We start from the raw sequence: 17141 nt of genomic DNA, 5'->3' as shown, positions 1-17141 counted from the left end.
TATTCCCTGGCCCTCCCTCACTGCAGGAGGCTTCTTTCAAGAAAGCAGGATAGAAACGGTAATCCTAAAACCTCTTTGTAATTCTCATGCTTCCCAGATCCACTTTTTTAAAATCCTCATATACATGTAGGGATTCATAAATCTGGATTCTGGTTGACAAGACAGTAAATCTAGTAATATTACAGCGCAAGAAAATATAACTTGTTTACATCCTGTCTGGGACAGAGATGCACTGTGATGTGGGAGCACACAGCACACCACAGATTCTATTGACAGCTGAGCGTGTCATCGGTATGAGACCAGCTGTAGGTTTTGTGCACAGTGACTCATTCTCAGGATGATCCAATTACACCAGTCACTCTGGAATTTTAAGAATCTTAGTTTGCTGTGACATGCCGTGCCTGTTATCAAGTAGATGGGTAAACAGTGCTGTGCGGCCTGCCATTTGGTCACAACACTTGAAGGGGATCCGAGAGATTGATCATGAACAGACAGACCATGGTTTTACACACATGGTTCACTTGTCCGTATTGGTCCAAACCATCCCTAAGACAGGTTGAATATAACCACTTTGTTGAGGCAACGGTCTGACAAATATCAATAAATGCTGCTGCAATGCCTGCTTTCTCTGCTACAGTCTCAGCAAGGACATCGTTGTGGGGCACTGACAAATACCACAGGGAGTTTGAGGTATTGACAAAACAAACTGGAGTTAATGGGGGGGCTGGAGAAAAACCCTCCCACAGTCCGTTCAATCCCTCCCTAGAGAGTCTGAAATAATCACAGAGATTGGTGGTGATGCCTGATGCACAGCCAATACGAGCAGGACTGGGGAGGTCATTGTCTTCGGATCCCTGGCACACTTCTGGGTAGCATAGGGCTGGGAGGGGGGGGGGTGAGGGGTAGGGGCAGGGGTTTTATCCAGTTCTAAGAAATCCTAATCAGGGTATGTCTGCATACAAAAAAAAAAAGAGGTGGGGAACCAATGGGAAGCAAATAAAGTATTTCCCCAAGAGAGCCTTTTGTGTCCTGTCAAGTCAATGGCCTCCAATTTTGGGCTCACCATTGAGAGTGTCATTCCTATTGTGATACACATTTTTGGGTGTGAAGGTATAAGCATGTAAAAACGATGTAATAGTATAGTTATTGTACACTTAAACGGTATTACATTAGGAATTTTGAACCAAGTAACCACGGCACTTGTTCATTTGGTGAATTATATGGACCATATTCTCATATTTACTTTTTTTTAAAGCAAAACTGAATTAGAACTAATTATGCAGCTAAATGGAAGGCCTCTGTTTCACAACTGATATCCTTGAACAAATCCAAAGCACCGTCTCACTCTCCCTCTAGTGGTATGTCGTCATAACTGCATAGCCCTGACAACAACCAACCAACCATCTTCTTTAGGGCTGATCTGAACAGAGAGAGGATGAATGGGTGAGGTTAGTGTTCAGTATGGGTATGGTTTAGTTTCAGTGTGAGCAGCAAACCGGTCCACTCACCTTCGCTAGTACTGAGATGTACCGTTGTAGTGTGCTCAGTGCCTCTCCTTTGATGACAGGGTGAGCGGCCAGCTCCACGCGCAGAGAGTAGTGCAGAGTAGACTCCAGGTCTGACATATACACACGAGACCTGACGACACACACAATTCAACATTTTTGTCATGGAATCAATGGGGTTACATTGGTAAATCTTATACCTAAAAATTAGGAACTTATTTTTCTGGACACTATTACTGTTTTGTCAAGTTTAAAATGCTTTACCTGTTGAATGGTCTCAATTGGTCCTCTGTTGTGTTTTTCGCAAGGTCAGAGGTCACTGGCAGTGGCTTTCCGGCCCGCACTACCCCAGGAAGCCTCTGGAGGGCGTAGGTGTAGAAGGTCCGGACCTCAAGTTGTCTGGAAGACAGCCAAGCAGACAGTTGAGTTCACAGTTAGGACTGATTAATTTCTATTAATCTGGCACCAGCCACAGGAAGATTTTAATCATGGAAACAGGTGAAAAATCCTTCCCACTAGAATAACAACACATACCTCACAGTATATTGTAGCTACAGTGGAAAAATAAGGTTTTTAGCTTCTCTGTCTAGGAACAGGATACAAGTGGTTGCATGTGCCAGGGCCTGCCCTCAACAGACCACAGGTGGGCCCCTGGTCTCCTCACTAAGCCCTCCTCTGGTGAACAGATGGTGCTGAAATACCATCACTGATCATTTCCCTCTCTACTAACCCTACAAAAGGAACAGGCTGCTATCCCTCTTCCTGTTCTTACCAGCCAGCCAAACCACCCTGTGGACCAATGAGAGCAGGAGGACGCTCCAGGCCTGAGCTCGCCCGGCCCACCCCTGCCTGGGACTCAATTACACTAGACTCGCTGGGTCGCTATTCATTGTGGGGTCCCCAGAGCACAGAGGCACGCGTCAGAGGGGGAGAGGCACACGTCGGAGGGGAGGGGCCGCTTTCACCTGGGAGAGGCACACGCATGACGGATGTACGACTCCACCCCCCCCCCCCCCCCCCCGGATCAATCACGTATTCAATGGGCGACCATCTGTCGCAGCGCGAGGCAACGTTGGGGTGGTTTGGCAGGTGAACTGCAGGAAAGGAACGCTATTGTATCCATGCAATAAATTAAACCCCCTCTGTACGCCCTGGAAGAGGGGGGAATAAATAAATCAGCAATAAATCATTTCCTTTTTGCATTTGCCAACTAAAAAAACTCCTCTTGCATGCCAAGTTATGGAAATAAGCAAAACAAAGTGAAAGAAACAGCAGATTAATTCACGGGGTGAGGAATCATCATACAAACTATTATGATATTAATAATAATAAAATAATATTTTAATTCCATGATCCCATTATGAGGCCAGATGTTAAAAGGCATCCTACTATAGCAGTGTATAACACAACACATTTATCAACAAGATTGTTGAGTATTGAACTGTGAAAATAGAAGAAAAAATAACTCTTGATGAGTAGGTACATTTAGGGTCCAGACTCTGAGGAAAGCTGAAAGTGATCTGCAGTTCTGTCACACATTGTGATGGTATTAGAGCAGCCACTCACACATGGAGCCTGGTGAAGATCCCACTAGGATAGTACAGGTAACAGGATGGGAAGTGGGTCACATTCAGTTCAGCCACCAGGCCATCCTCGGTGCTCAGGACCCTCCGCACAGCTATGTTCTCATACTGCAGTAGGTCCAGAGTCAACTGGTGAGGAAGAAAAACCAACACAGTAATGACCGACTGTCTGCATGTTGTTTCAAATTGGTTGTACTAGGCACACAAGTACACTGTTGACACAGTGACACAGTCAACATAATGTTTGCCTCCTAGATTCAGCAGGGGGCGATTTGTCAGGGCTGATGGTCGGGGGGCACAATAATTTGTACATTGCAAATTGACCACAACTAAGTCCAAAAATAGATTCTATTAGAAAATAAAAATGAGACACGACCACATCTTTTTTTATATATTTTTTTAATTGTGGGAATTCGTGGGAACAGATCCCCCCCAAAAAATGTCACTGTCTTTTGCCAACACCTGCTATACGTAGAAAATGTTTTTCGTGTGCTTGTAAATGTTTACCATTTGACCACCCCAGGATTTTTTTCTCCTCCATTTCCCATTTCCCTGAGGAGAATGTAGCTTGACTGATGCTAATTAATGCTTACCTCTCTGCCCACATATGAGTTAGAGGTCTCAAAGAGCAAGGCCAGGTGTCCCACACTGTTTGTCTTAAGCTCTGCTCTGCTGTGGAGTGAGGAGGATAATACCATTTACATAGGGACCACAACATATCACTAATAGTTGACAATTGAAACAGCAAGTACATTTCTATTAAGACTTCATAGAAATTGAACAGCAGCACAATCTGAGCATTGACATGTAAGACACATGACAAGTGGTATAGCGCCTTCTTCAAAAGAGGAAGAAGACTTCATGAGCTAACACTTTTATTCAGAAAAGAGGAATCAACGTGACCTCCTGACTGTTTTCTTTATTCTACTTCCTATGTTATCAACCATTATCTTGTAAAGTCACGGAGATAAATAACGCCAAAAGTAGAACTCAAGTGTCTCTTATGACAGGTTGGAGGAGTGTGTGAGTATATGTGCTGTGGCACAACCCAATAGACACCCTCATTTATCCATGAAAACCTTTAAACCAAGGGTGGTATTGTCACAATATAAATGGAAGTCATGATGGCCTAAGCCCTAGAGGTAGTGTTTGTGTGATCAGAAGATGCTGCCTCTCCTGCGTGTATGTTTGTTAAAAAAAAAGAACAAAAAATAGAAGAGGCTGCCTCACCTAGTAGTCTCCAGAGGGGGGCAGGCCGGGGGCCAGGGCTCTGCATGGGTCTCCATCTTATCGATGATCTTATGACGTAAACCCCTCACATTACGAGGAAATCCTGGGAGGATACAGGCACACAGGACTAATAAGAGAACATGTAGAAAAACAGTTCAAAACTTCTCAAACTAGCCATTCACCATCTGCCTCAGGAATTATCTAAACATTTGTATTACCTCTGAAACTTTCTCCTTTGGAGTCAGGTTTGGAGTAAGCGTGGAAGAACTGTCAGAGGGAGAGAAAGAGAGGATCAGATGGCAGGTCGCCACATGTTGACCACTGGGAGGAACAGGGGACACCCCTCCCCATTAAAACCCCTTCCTACTTTAAATCACGTGCAGATGCTGCAGCTCCCTCATTCATTCAGACAAATGGTCTCTTTGATCTGACTTTCACCGGACCACAAAAAGAAGAACTCAGACATTTATTGATAACTAATCTCAAGTGAGAGTATTGCTAACTGAAACGTAACACTGTTAGGGTTTATGACTCAAAATAGCTGATAATGAATGACTCACAATCTGTGATATGGTTCATTTTTAAACATTGGATACATTGGTTCCTGTGAGGTAAAGACACTGAAAATCCATAAAGCTGGTGGAATGTAACAGTTGAAGTACCTTCAGTGTTGGGTACCCCCTGACACCAAAACGGGAACAAACCGGCCCATTATCTTGATTAGCACAGTCTATGGCAGCTAAATCCACAGCTGGTTTCCACTCTAGGGAGAGACATTATAATTACTTTCAAACTCGATGCACCAAAAATGCATAACTCCATACGATAGGGGTTATATAAATATTCCTCTGATTACTACAACTTCTAAGCACATACAATTATTCCATATGATCAGCAGGAAAGCAGGCCAGAGGCTGGTGGCTTCTCTAGATCTGAGGCCTTAAAACCTGCCTCATGGTTTGGGCCTGCTGCCAATAGGAAACTACGTCAATTTCAAACTAACTGCATGGGATTATTTTCCTATTACACAGTTAATTGGATCCTGCATATAGACTGAGACCTGAAATGCCTAAATGTATTCTAATTTGGGATTCCAAAGGATGGTGTTTGAACAAGAGTAGATTAGATGGACAGAATGTGAATTCCTAAATCACATCATATGCTCCAATAATCAAATGTAGAGTCTGCCTTTTGGGAGGGGAGGGCTGAGATACTGGCTGTGCTGAACTCTGAAAAACAACAAAGTCAGAATCGCACAGCTCTTATCCCGCAATTTATATTTTAAAGTGGAATAATACAGGAATATAACATTTAAAAAAAAATATTGCTTTATTATTATTTTTTAAAGTCAAGAAATACATTTAAAAAGTTTGCATAGGCTAATACATTTTGTTTTAGAAATTGGATACTACATACGGTCTCAATTTGCACTGCAGTTTGATGGGTATATAAAACATGAATACATTACACTGCAATCGGAAAGTACTCAGATCCCTTGACTTTTTCCACATTTTGTTACATTTTAGAACAAGGCTGTAATGTATTTAATTGTCCCCCCCCCCCCCATCAATCTACACACAATACCCCATAATGGCAAAGCAAAAACAGGTTTTTAGAAATGTACACAAATGTATTAAAAATAAATAACTGAATTACAACATTTACATAAGTATTCAGACCTTTTTAGTTTGTACTTTGTTGAAGCACCTTTGGCAGAGATTACAGCCTAGAGTTTTCTTGGGTGTGATGCCACAAGCTTGGCACACCTGCAATTGGGGAGTTCCTCCCATTCTTCTCTGCAGATCCTCTCAAGCGCTGTCAGGTTGGATGGGGAGCATCACTGCACAGCCATTTTCCGGTCTCTCCAGAGATGTTCGATCAAGTTCAAGTTCGGGCTCTGGCTGGGCCACTCAAGGACATTCAGAGACTTGTCCCGAAGCCACTCCTGCATTGTCTTGGCTGTGTGCTTAGGGTCGTTGTCCTGTAGGAAGGTGAACCTTCGCCGCAGTCTGAGGTCCTGCACGCTCTGGAACAGGTTTTCATCAAGGATCTTCCTGTATGTTGCTCTGTTCATCTTTACCTCAATCCTGGACTTGTCTCCCAGTCCCTGACGCGGAAAAACATCCCCACAACATGATGTTGCAACCACCATGCTTCACCATAGGGATGGTGCCATGGTTCCTCCAGATGTGACATATGGCATTCAGCACAAAGAGTTCAATCTTGGTTTCATCAGACCAGAGAATCTTGTTTCCCATGGTCAGAGTCCTTTAGGTGCCCTTTGACAAACTCCAAGCTGGCTGTCATGTGCCTTTTACTAAGGAGTGGCTTCCATCTGGCCACTCTACCACAAAGTCCAGATTGGTGCAGTGTTGCAGAGATGGGAGAACCTTCCAGAAGGACAACCATCTCCACAGATGAACACTGGAACTCTGTCAGAGTGACCATCGGGTTCTTGGTCAGCTCCCTGACCAAGGCCCTTCTCCCTGATTGCTCAGTTTGGCTGGGCAGTCAGCTCTAGGAAGAGTCTTGGTGGTTTGAAACTTCTTCCAATTAAGAATGATGGCAGCCATTGTGTTTTTGGGGACCTTCAATGCCGCAGACATTTTTTGTACCCTTCCCCAGATCTGTACCTCGACACAATCCTGTCTCGGAGCTCTACGGACAATTCCTTCGACCTCATGGCTTGGCTTTTGTCTGACATGCACTGTCAACTGTGGGACCTGATATAGACAGGTGTGTCTTTCATGTCCAATCAATTGAATTTACCACAGGTGGACTCCAATGAAGATGTAGAAACATCTCAAGGATGATCAATGGAAACAGGCTGAACCTGAGCTCAATTTCAAGTCTCATAGAAAAGGGTCTGAATACTTATGTAAATAAGGTATTTCTGTTTTGAATTTGTAAGAAATTTGCAAACATAAAAAAAAAAACTGTTTTCACATTGTCATTATGCGGTATTGTGTGTAGATTGATAAGGAAACCCCGTAATTGAATAAATTGTAGAATACGGTGGTAACGTAACAAAATGTGGAAAAAGAAAAGGCGTCTGAATACTTTACGAATGCACTGTAAGTGAAAAACCAAGACAAATTGATGGATCCATGTCGCAAGAAAGAACATTTAAATTGGTTCAACCCATGACTTGTACACTTAACACATGACCAGTCAATTATGATTGGTTTACTAACAATAGGTTGTAAAAACCCCGCCTACGGTACTGTTTATGAATGGGCTTCCAGTTTACATCAAATTCATGAAAATGTGGTTATTTAAGATAAATTAAATTAAGGCACGAATATAATTTGACGTAATTAACCTGATGCCTTTAATGAACGTTTTCGATTGCGTTTTTCTCTTCGTAATCGAAACCATTGAGTAAAAGTAAATTAATACACGAATACGAATATACATTTTACATATTCAATTACTCAATTTTGATGAATTTGGTGATATAAAACTTGAAACCCGTTCAAAAACAATACGAGTCTTACACCAGGAAGTAGGCGAGACGGCCATAGGCCAACACATTGAATATTATATTACTGGAAAATGCAAACCAACCTTTAATATCGCTAGCGAGACTTTTCCATACGGGAGAAAAAGCAATACAATGCCCGCACCAAGAGGCGTAAAACTCAACAACCAGTGCGGCTGTAGAATTGACCAAAACGCTGTCCACATTATCCGGGGTTAAAACGACTACCTGATCAGAAGCTGTGTACAAGCCAGCTTCGGTGGTAAAAGGAAAAAGTAAACACACAAATAAGATAGTAGATATTAATGACTCTCTAAAAGTTGCGTGTATTTTCCCTGTAAACCGAGACGTGGCACGATAGCAGCGCCACGCCATCTTCGTATGTTTTTCTGACAGCCAGCAGGTCCGAGCAAGGCAACCACTGTATATGAAAGTTATAGAAACTTTTTTCCCTCGTCCAACTCCCTCCCCCAACCTCTGACCGCCGAAGAAGCAGGGCTACATTCATAAACAAGGACGGAGGTGATATAATTGATTTGAGCTCTGTTGATGTGAGTTGATGCATCCATATGTGAGAATACCTGTGTCTATGTATTTGAGAGTGGTTACATTTCTCCCTATTCCTCAGCTGTTTACGAAAAAAGTGGCAGGGATTCCGCTTTGTTTGAATCACAGATTGCCCCTTTAAAAGGGATTGGCCTGCAGAACTTATTCAATGTCCATGATCCGGGAGCGGCAGGGTAGCCTAGTGGTTAGAGGGTTGGACTAGTAACCGAAAGGTTAATACTGTCTCACAATTATGACTTAGTATCTCAAAATAATGAGTGCTGATAATTATGACTTACTACCTTATGATAACTCGTAGTCAGACTTCCAAATGCTAATGTCCATTGAAAGAGTTATGACAGTGTGTGGGGTATGGGAAGTTCAAGGTGTAACAGGACACATTGAGGCTATCCTGCAGCTTTGTTTATAATAATACACTTATAATACACCTATGCAAATCACTCAAACAGCTGAAAGGCAAGCCACATTTGGCAAAACACACTTGAGGCACTGAGCACCAAAAGCAAGTGTTTTTTTTTGCAGGTAATACAACATGTAATGTGTAAATAATGAAAGCTTTATTTACAATTTCAAAGTTCAATTTAGTTAACAAATATATATGTATACTATATACATATCCGCAAAGTGAACAATGTTTATTTTACAATAATCATATAGATTCAATAGTGATTGATTCAATATACAAGAACACCCCATAAAACAATGTACAAGTCTTCAAGTGCACCTGCGTCTCTCACAGTAGTACATTATTATAAATATTCATACACTTTAAAGATGCAAAAACATTTTGCTAGTCTGCAGGCCATTTGATTATCTAACCATTTTTGACTAATATACATTTTTGTTTTGGAATTGAAATCCCTGTCCTCAAAGCAAGGCAACCCTGAAGAAGACACTGCATGCCCAAACGTTGGTTGTTATTCCCATTAAATGTTTGGGAGCATAATTAATGTGAGACTTTTTATTTTGATAATTTACTCTCCATTAGTCAGCATCTCTATAAAACGTTGTTTGGTGAGCCTCAGCTTGTGCCTTTCACAGTAAGGCCCAACACAATCCGAGACAGACAGCAGTTTGAAAACAATGAGGCATTTTGACTGTCCTATGGGAGGCCCAGAGAACTTCAACTATATTGTTATTCAATGAGACTACAAAGCTGGCTTGTAAAACAATGTATCCAAACAACAAATACTGCATAGATATAAATGGGACATTTCATCCCCAAACTACAATCAATTCAGATTTTTTTAACCATTCTAGACCACCAGGAATTAACATTAAAGTCAGACAAGTCAGGACTATTTTTCAGTTACCTGAAGATTATCACTTCCCAGAAAATGTAAATGAGCTAGTTAGTTTTATTAGTCGTATTTACACTCAGAAGTGTCATATTGCCTGCCTTTCACCTACACATATGGGAAGAATCAGAAACATCAGTACTGGAATTCTTAGTATAATGGTTGTCAGTACAAAAAAAAATCTCACCAGGCTCAACTTGCCCCACAAATGTTCTGTCTTTCACTTAACTGGGAGGAACCAGAAATATCAATTGTAGGCTTATGAAATTCTTTGCAGTTGGGATTTTTTTATTTAACTAGGCAAGTCAGTTAAGAACAAATTCTTATTTACAATGACGGCCTAGGAACAGTGGGTTAACGGCCTTGTTCAGGGGCAGAACAAGAGATTTTTACCTTGTCAGCTCGGGGATTCGATCCACCAACCTTTCGGTTACTGGCCCAACGCTCTAACCACTTGGCTACCTGCCACCCCAAAATAGGGCATCCCTAAATGTCAATCCCTGGGGAAGTGTTGCAATACACAGCCTTGTGGAAATGCATTTCCTAGGTACAAATCAAATCATAGTTCTCTCATTAAACACATCTAGGGACCGGAAATTAGGCATATCATGGAGAAACAGGTTTCAAAGGAAAATGTACAGCCCTAGCAATAGACAGTTTAAATATCTACCCCTTCATCCGGTACAAGAACAGTGGTGGTAAATGCTAATTGGTATGCAAACTTTCATTACCACCATTAAAGTCACTTTGCTAACAGGCATTACAGTTGACAAGCACAGTCATGCATGTTAAATTCATCTGTAGCTACATCACAGTATTCTTGGACTGAAGTAGCTAAAGAAGAGTAAGCCCTTGAACATCAATGTTGAATGCTACGACCCACACAGATTAATCCATGACTCACTTGTTACCATGATGCAAAAGCCATTGTGTACGTGGACGAATGGCGAGAACACTTGGTTGCCTTACAGTATATCAAATGTGCATCATCAGTGACATCCACAGAGGCATAACGACACAGAAGCTAGTTTATCTACCTACCATAAATGGCATTTGAGTCACTGATTCAGAAACATGAGAAATGCAATACTTCTTGTCTGTATTGCATTTCTAATGTTTCTGAATTAGTGACTCAAATGCCAAAAGGCAAATTTCAAGAAGGTGTTCTCTGATAGAACTATGCTTCGATAGACACAGAATAAGGCAGAGACTGAAGGTTTACCCAGTTGGGGAAAAGTTATCCTTTAGGTATTTATGAAAAACATGGTATATATGTAAATAACATTAAAAAGAGTAGATACATCACTTAAGGCCTATAAATTGTGTTGCTCTTCTTGAGTGAGGCAATTCATAATCATACAGAACAGAGGCACTTTAACTGAAACAGGTAAAAAACTCATCTTAAGGCTTGAATCCAGCATGACAGAATTAAAGGTTTCTAACCATGTAGAACCTCTTGGTGTCTGTTTGTGGCCAAGAGGCTAGTTAACAGGTAAAACTATGGAAGAAAAGGGACAGTGGTCAAATTCACCAATTACTAATAAGATATTTAAATATTAAATACAAATAGATATCTTTGCAGGTCTTTTCAACAACATTCCCTTTAAATCCCTATACAGTGAATTGCCATTTTCACATTCCCATTTATTTTTGTGCTTTGTTATTTCATCAGTCTGTTTTACAAAATGCTCAAATAAACTTTGTTTCTAAACATGTTAACAGCAAGATTACTTACAAAAAAAAAAAAAAAATTCTAATCAAATAGTTCACAATAAATATCACAATACGGGAGGCAAAATATTTATTTGTATACTATAATTTAAAAAAAAAGATCTGATAACCCCAATGACTCTTCCATACTCTAGTAATCCTTATCGTCCTGTCTTTAGTGTCTTGTCAAATTACCCCTGTGCTCATCACAAAAACCATGAGTTTGTCATGGAACATTACATTTAGCAGCATTGATTCATTTAATGCAAAACTAGGTCTACTCCATCTTTGACTGGCCATGAACAGGTGGGCCAGCGTGGGAGGCTTTACATATTGGTTAAAGGCTGGATCAAAGATGTTTGGTGTAAGACATGTGGTAGATCCACAATTAGCTGATCCAAATCTGTGTAGCAGAGAGGTACCAGTTTGACTGAAATGAAGGCATCCGGAGATCATTGGCACATTGGCTGTGGGAGGAAATGTCTGGTGGAAGGTGGGTTTAAAACGGAGGTTTAAAAGCTCAGGAAAGGGCTCTTTTTGATCTCTTCTCCTGAATTTGAGAGAGAACTTCTGCCGTGTCCTTTATCAATGCATCAAAGATCCCGTCAGCCAACTGCATCTTGACATAGAGCTCATCTTCATCGTAGTTCACCCACTGAGACTCTTCCTCGTGAAGCTCCTGGACCTGAAAACACACAATACTTACTACCAGAAAATAAAGGACTTTTGAAATTGGAAAATTCACAATGAGTCACTCCTGAAGTTACTGTTCAATGCCCTTACCAGAATATGATCTACTCGATCCCGTTTTTTCCTCCCGAATTTCAGCATCTTCTGCCAATCTGTTTTCTGGTTGTGGTCTTTCTTCAGGCCATACAGCTTCAACACCTCGGTGGTGATGAACACCTTAGAAGACAAGGTTAAATATTACATTGTGATCTTAGCAAATCAAACCACCAACACTGAAGTGTTAACCACATTGGATGCCAGCATAAACATGGAATACACACCTGAACCCTGGTGATGTCGCCAGGGCTCATTACTCTATGGAAATAGGAGGAGTTCATGCGTCGAGGCTTCACCCACTGAGGCTGATGGGCGTTAGGATCCTCTGCAAAGATCTCCTGGATGATCTCCCATGTTAAGTCATAAACAGCCTGCAGATAAGCAAAGGTTATGTCAGTGGATACATTTCAATAAATTACATGGGTCTTGAAGATTTCATATAGTATCAATTTGTGTGGCAAATCCTTTTCAATGTGGTCTTACCTGTCTGTAGCTGCGAACACATTGACCTTTATCTTGGCCTATGGTATCGCAGCCCAGGAACTCCTCTGAAGGCTTGAGGACGGGGAGACCAGCGAGGGTCTGTGTGCCCTGGCCCAGTTTAAATCTGTCCCAGATCTCCTGGGTGGCAGCATGGACCAGTTTCTCCACTTCAGGGGCGGAGTGGGGAACCACCATAGCAGGCTGCTCAGGGAGCTTGGGCTGCAGGGGCAGCTCTGGTCTGGGTGGGGTCTTCACCTGGCATCCTGAGCCAGCAGACAGCCCCTCTTCTTCCTGCTGCTGCCTCCGTTTCTGTCTTTGCTGCTCTCTATGAGAGCTGAGGCCATAGTCCTCATCGAACCAGTCCTGCTCGTCTCCCAGTTCATCCTGTAGCTCGCGGCTCAGCTCCAGCTCAGCCAGACGTTTGGCCAACTCCTCCTGACCAGTGGCCCCCAACACTGGACTCTCCTACAGAAAGAGAGAGGGAGGGAGGAAAGACAAGTCACTCACAGTAAAAAAACAAACAATAAAAAACTAAAAGTTTGTTAGACTGTGATGAAAATCTACAAAAGGGAAGAAAATAGAGCATCAAATTCAACTGGATATCTGTCAACATCAGCTTCTTGGTCCCAGTTGTCGTTGACCCTCGGACTCAAACAAATCGCATTGAGGTCTTTTGAGGTTAAATCAAGACAGGATGTTATCGATAGTGCTGCTAAATGCAATTATTGCTACATTCCTCCTCAGTTATCTTATCAGTTCTGTTTAATCATTTACTAGATCAAGTCTCTTAAGTACTTTAACTGAAAAACTAGGAATTTATAAATTTGAAATTCAATGTGTCACAAATTAGTGATTTCACGTTATCACATTATTGGAGGAGTACATTCTTTGTTTTAACACTTAGAAGATTTACTCTATAAATGTCTTTAGAAAGGGTCAGATGAACTCACAGGCCGGTTACAGAGTTCTGGAGAGGAGACTTGCTCTTCTTGCTCTGCATCTAGGAAGAAGGGCAGACCATCTCTTTGTGCTACAGACTGTGGTCGGGAGACAGTCACCCCACCCTCATCATTAAAAAAGTCATCTTGCATTTGATTATAAGCTGATATCTTCTCTTCTTTGGCCTTTCTGATCTGTGTGAATTGCGTCACAGCATCTTTCATGAAGTTGTTGAGGAGCTTCTCTGCAAAAGCACAGAGGGCGTCTTTCTCCACGGTTTGCTCTGGAGTAGACTTCTGATGGGTATCTAGGCCGTTCCTCTCAATGAGGGTAGTGGTCTCATTAAGAGTGTTTTCCCCCAAGGCTATCTTACTGTCTATGTCAGTGCTGAAGAGACTGGTAGGCACATCTTCAAGGTCCAGAATGATTGTCTTGGTTCTTCCATTGGACATTGGATACTCTCCCTCTTTGAACTCATGCGAGTTGGTCAGGTTTATCTTGTGTTCAGCTGAACCATCATTCACATCAGTAGGTCCTTTGTCTTCAGAATCATAACTCTTCTGAGACGTTTCCTCTTTTCTATTTCTCAGATTCCCCCCGTGTGTCTTCTCAATGTGGTGTTTCTTTGTCTCGTCTTCAGACTGGTCGTCAAGGAAAGAGTCCTCATCCTCTGTGGTTTCCACATAGATCTCAAACTTATCTGGCAGATGGGAGATCTTGTCTGGAGGAGCAAAGATGCCATGGCCCTCCTCACACTCAAAGTAAACCACCTCATCGTAGGTGCCATTGTTGCTTCCCTCAAACTTGTCCAGCTCTACTCCAGCCCAGAAGCCGTTGGCAAAGCTGGTGTGGCCCTTGAATCTAAGCGTACCAGGCTGGACGTTGCTCACTAAAACCCTGTCCCCAATGGTGAAGTTAGGCATTTCATCCACTGATTGTGAAGGTGGTGTCTGGGAAGGGGAGATAGTTGGAGAGCGGTTTGAACTAATGACCTTCTCCTGGGAATCCTTGGTCTGGCTATTCAGGTCCAGAAGTCTTTCAGAGCAAGGACTGCCACAACTAGCTCCAGATCTTTCACTCAGCTCTTCACCGATATCCTCCTCACTACTGTAGAAGGGTGAACTACTGTGGGAAGCTTCCCTGGTCTCTTGGCGGGACGGTGAGGTAGGTTTGGAGCCTTGGTTGTCCTCCCTGAGTGATGACTCCACTGAGGATTCAAAGTCCTCATGATAATCATCAGCTGAAGGAGAGGCCTCCTTACCCTTGGCTGAAAAGTCCCTATTTGATGAAAAAGCATCAGACTCAGGGCTGTATGATCGCTCTTTAATGGGGGATGGTGATTTCTCATCAACATCAAGACTGCTTATCGGGGAAAGCCCTTGTTCTCCTTTCATTATGGAAACATGTTCAGACAGAGACTGGTGCTGCTGGGAAGCTGGTCTCTGCTCTAGGTCAAGTTTGAGTAGATGGTCAAAGTGTCGGTCTTCAGAGCGGGAATGAGAATGCTCAGAGCCTTCAGACTTCACAGAGTCCAGCTCCTCCATGACCTCTGACCGGAGGCTGGAGACAACGCTCTCATCCCCCGAGTTGGTGGCCTGTGGTCTGGCTGGCTCCCTCAGAGGGAGTGCCCCCTCAGAAAGCTGCCTGGGGAGATTCTCGGGGGACAGCAGGCCCCTTAGACCGTTGGTGTGCTCTGGACTCCCATACACTGGAGTTGGGGTGACTGTAGGGGGGTCCTCGTCTGAGGACTCCTCATGCCCTGAGGTATATTTACTGAGGTCATCTGAAAACAAATCAACAACGCATTAAACAATGTGTGTTATGATCACAGTATGGGCACAAATGTCTAAGTCTTAGAAAGTATTTTGAGGAGAAAAATACACTTATTGACAGTGCTTATCCACAACCTACCTTGTCCAACTGGAGAATGTGGAAGGGTCTTCTCAGCTTTCTCAGAGTCAGAGACAACCTTCCAGTTTTGGCTGGTTTCAGACCTGGGGAGAATATTAGAATATTCCGATTAAGATCCCATGAAAGCGGACTAATTGATCAGTTTGCGGATCATACATAGAGTGAAGTGCGATGGTGTACCTGTAAGGAGGTGGTGATTTAATCTGGGGCTTCTCTGTGGCTGAGATGGGGGCCTTGATTTGAGGCTTGGCAGAGGGTGTCGAGTCTGGTTCCTTATTCAACTCAGTCTTGGTCTTCTCAATGAAGTCATTGTAGGACTAGACGTAAGAAAACAACAACAAAAAAAGTCAGTCACTCTTTTTGTTATGTCTCATTGAATGCAGCAGGGCAGGCTAGGATTCTCTGACAGATACATACTGACCTCTAGCTGCTTCAGTAGGCTGGCCTCCTGGGCTTTCAGACGCTCTTTGTGCCTCTTCTTCTGCTCTTTCTTCAGATGGTACACCACAGACTTGCGTTTGCGCAGCTCCTCTTTCAGGGCACGTATACGGCTCTCGATATCTCTCTGATCTGACATGGGCTCTGTGTGGCACAATAAGTATTGTTAGAATGCTGAATCCATACAAGACTGATTAGTATAAAGGAATCCAAATTAGAGCTACAGAACTCAAATTCTGAGCGGGGGTGGGGGGGGGGTGTAAATTTCATTATTTGGTGTTTGTCAATACCAACATTCATAGAATACTCCAAAAATGCATGCACAAGTACATGTTATGGTGAATGGTAAAACCTGTAGATTGAAATTCCCACCATGATATTTACACAGAATCAGCAACAGTTTAAGGACTATGAATGTAGCTCGGTGACACAGGTAGGAAGCTTCCATACACCCATAACACAACTAAGCAGGTTGAGCGTCAGGGAACTGCATGCACAATCCTTTTCTTACAGCAACATTATGCCTGCACAATCAGTCATCTTTATACTCTGCCTTTCAACATATCTAACAGAAAATACAAAATAATGCCCCAGTTTAGAAGGGACTACTGCTCCAGACATTGGGGCCAACTCACCTGTGTGTATGCCTGAAGGGGTGTCAGTGGCCTTGGGGTCGTGGCTGGCGGTCCTGGAGGAGGAGCGGTGCTGCATCTTGCTGCTGCTGCCCTCTGGGTGTGTGTTAGTGTCGAGGCTGGCTTTTGGTAGAGACTGTTCAACAGAGTAAAAGGATAGGGTCCAAGGGGAATTTAGGACACAGTCTCACATTCACCACAACAGCATTCTCCAACTAACTAACCATGCCAAGCATCTCACACATACACAAAAACAAACACACTCAAAAGGCAGTGTCCCTAATGGATTCAAATATGCCATATTCTGCCTTAAATTTAGTCTTCTTGCTTATAGTCCATTTGCACATGGCTGCAGGTAGCGGTTAAGAGCGTTGGGCCATTAACCAATAGGTCGTTGGTTCGAATCATCGAGTAAACTAGGTGAAAAATCAGTCTTTGTTTTCCTTTGAGCAATGCACTTACACTAATTGCTCCTGTAGGTGGCTCTGGTTAAGAGTGTCTGCTAAATGACAAAACATTTACATTCCTAAAATGATTTAACTCATAACTACATATTATGTTATTCACAATTTGGGTGA

General features: G+C 42.7%; 2 protein-coding genes across 7 annotated transcripts in view; both read right to left on the bottom strand.

Annotated features, from left to right (window-relative positions):
• LOC110524444 (sulfhydryl oxidase 1) overlaps nucleotides 1-8415 on the bottom strand; it is a 34669-nt gene extending 26254 nt beyond the window's left edge. For 2 of the 3 annotated variants that reach the window (XR_005051845.1, XM_021604081.2), the window contains exons 1-8: nucleotides 7886-8414; nucleotides 4981-5081; nucleotides 4537-4585; nucleotides 4319-4421; nucleotides 3682-3760; nucleotides 3072-3217; nucleotides 1770-1904; nucleotides 1509-1638 (exon numbers count right to left, since the gene is read on the bottom strand). Coding sequence is in view for 2 of the 3 variants with exons in the window: in XM_021604081.2 (XP_021459756.2) it covers nucleotides 1509-1638; nucleotides 1770-1904; nucleotides 3072-3217; nucleotides 3682-3760; nucleotides 4319-4421; nucleotides 4537-4585; nucleotides 4981-5081; nucleotides 7886-8174 (1032 nt within the window). In the remaining variant the exon portion in view is untranslated. Of the gene's footprint in view, nucleotides 1-1508; nucleotides 1639-1769; nucleotides 1905-3071; nucleotides 3218-3681; nucleotides 3761-4318; nucleotides 4422-4536; nucleotides 4586-4980; nucleotides 5082-7885 lie in introns of all 3 variants that reach the window. The other variant, XM_021604082.2, reaches the window with a different exon arrangement.
• A 486-nt stretch (nucleotides 8416-8901) lies between these two features.
• The window catches only part of LOC110524443 (centrosome-associated protein 350), a 38738-nt gene continuing 30498 nt past the window's right edge, over nucleotides 8902-17141 (bottom strand). For all 4 annotated transcript variants that reach the window (XM_021604077.2, XM_021604080.2, XM_021604078.2 and 1 more), the window contains 9 exons: nucleotides 16567-16699; nucleotides 15915-16075; nucleotides 15674-15810; nucleotides 15494-15576; nucleotides 13594-15365; nucleotides 12644-13108; nucleotides 12385-12531; nucleotides 12158-12280; nucleotides 8902-12059 (listed from right to left, as the gene is read on the bottom strand). In XM_021604077.2, coding sequence (XP_021459752.2) covers nucleotides 11895-12059; nucleotides 12158-12280; nucleotides 12385-12531; nucleotides 12644-13108; nucleotides 13594-15365; nucleotides 15494-15576; nucleotides 15674-15810; nucleotides 15915-16075; nucleotides 16567-16699 — 3186 coding nt within the window. In that variant the 3' untranslated portion in view covers nucleotides 8902-11894. The remainder of the gene's footprint in view (nucleotides 12060-12157; nucleotides 12281-12384; nucleotides 12532-12643; nucleotides 13109-13593; nucleotides 15366-15493; nucleotides 15577-15673; nucleotides 15811-15914; nucleotides 16076-16566; nucleotides 16700-17141) is intronic.

Source organism: Oncorhynchus mykiss, chromosome 5 (assembly GCF_013265735.2).
Source record: "Oncorhynchus mykiss isolate Arlee chromosome 5, USDA_OmykA_1.1, whole genome shotgun sequence".
NCBI lineage: Eukaryota > Metazoa > Chordata > Actinopteri > Salmoniformes > Salmonidae > Oncorhynchus > Oncorhynchus mykiss.
The sequence above is the reverse complement of the archived record's forward strand: the minus strand, read 5'-3'. Positions and strand labels throughout refer to the sequence as shown.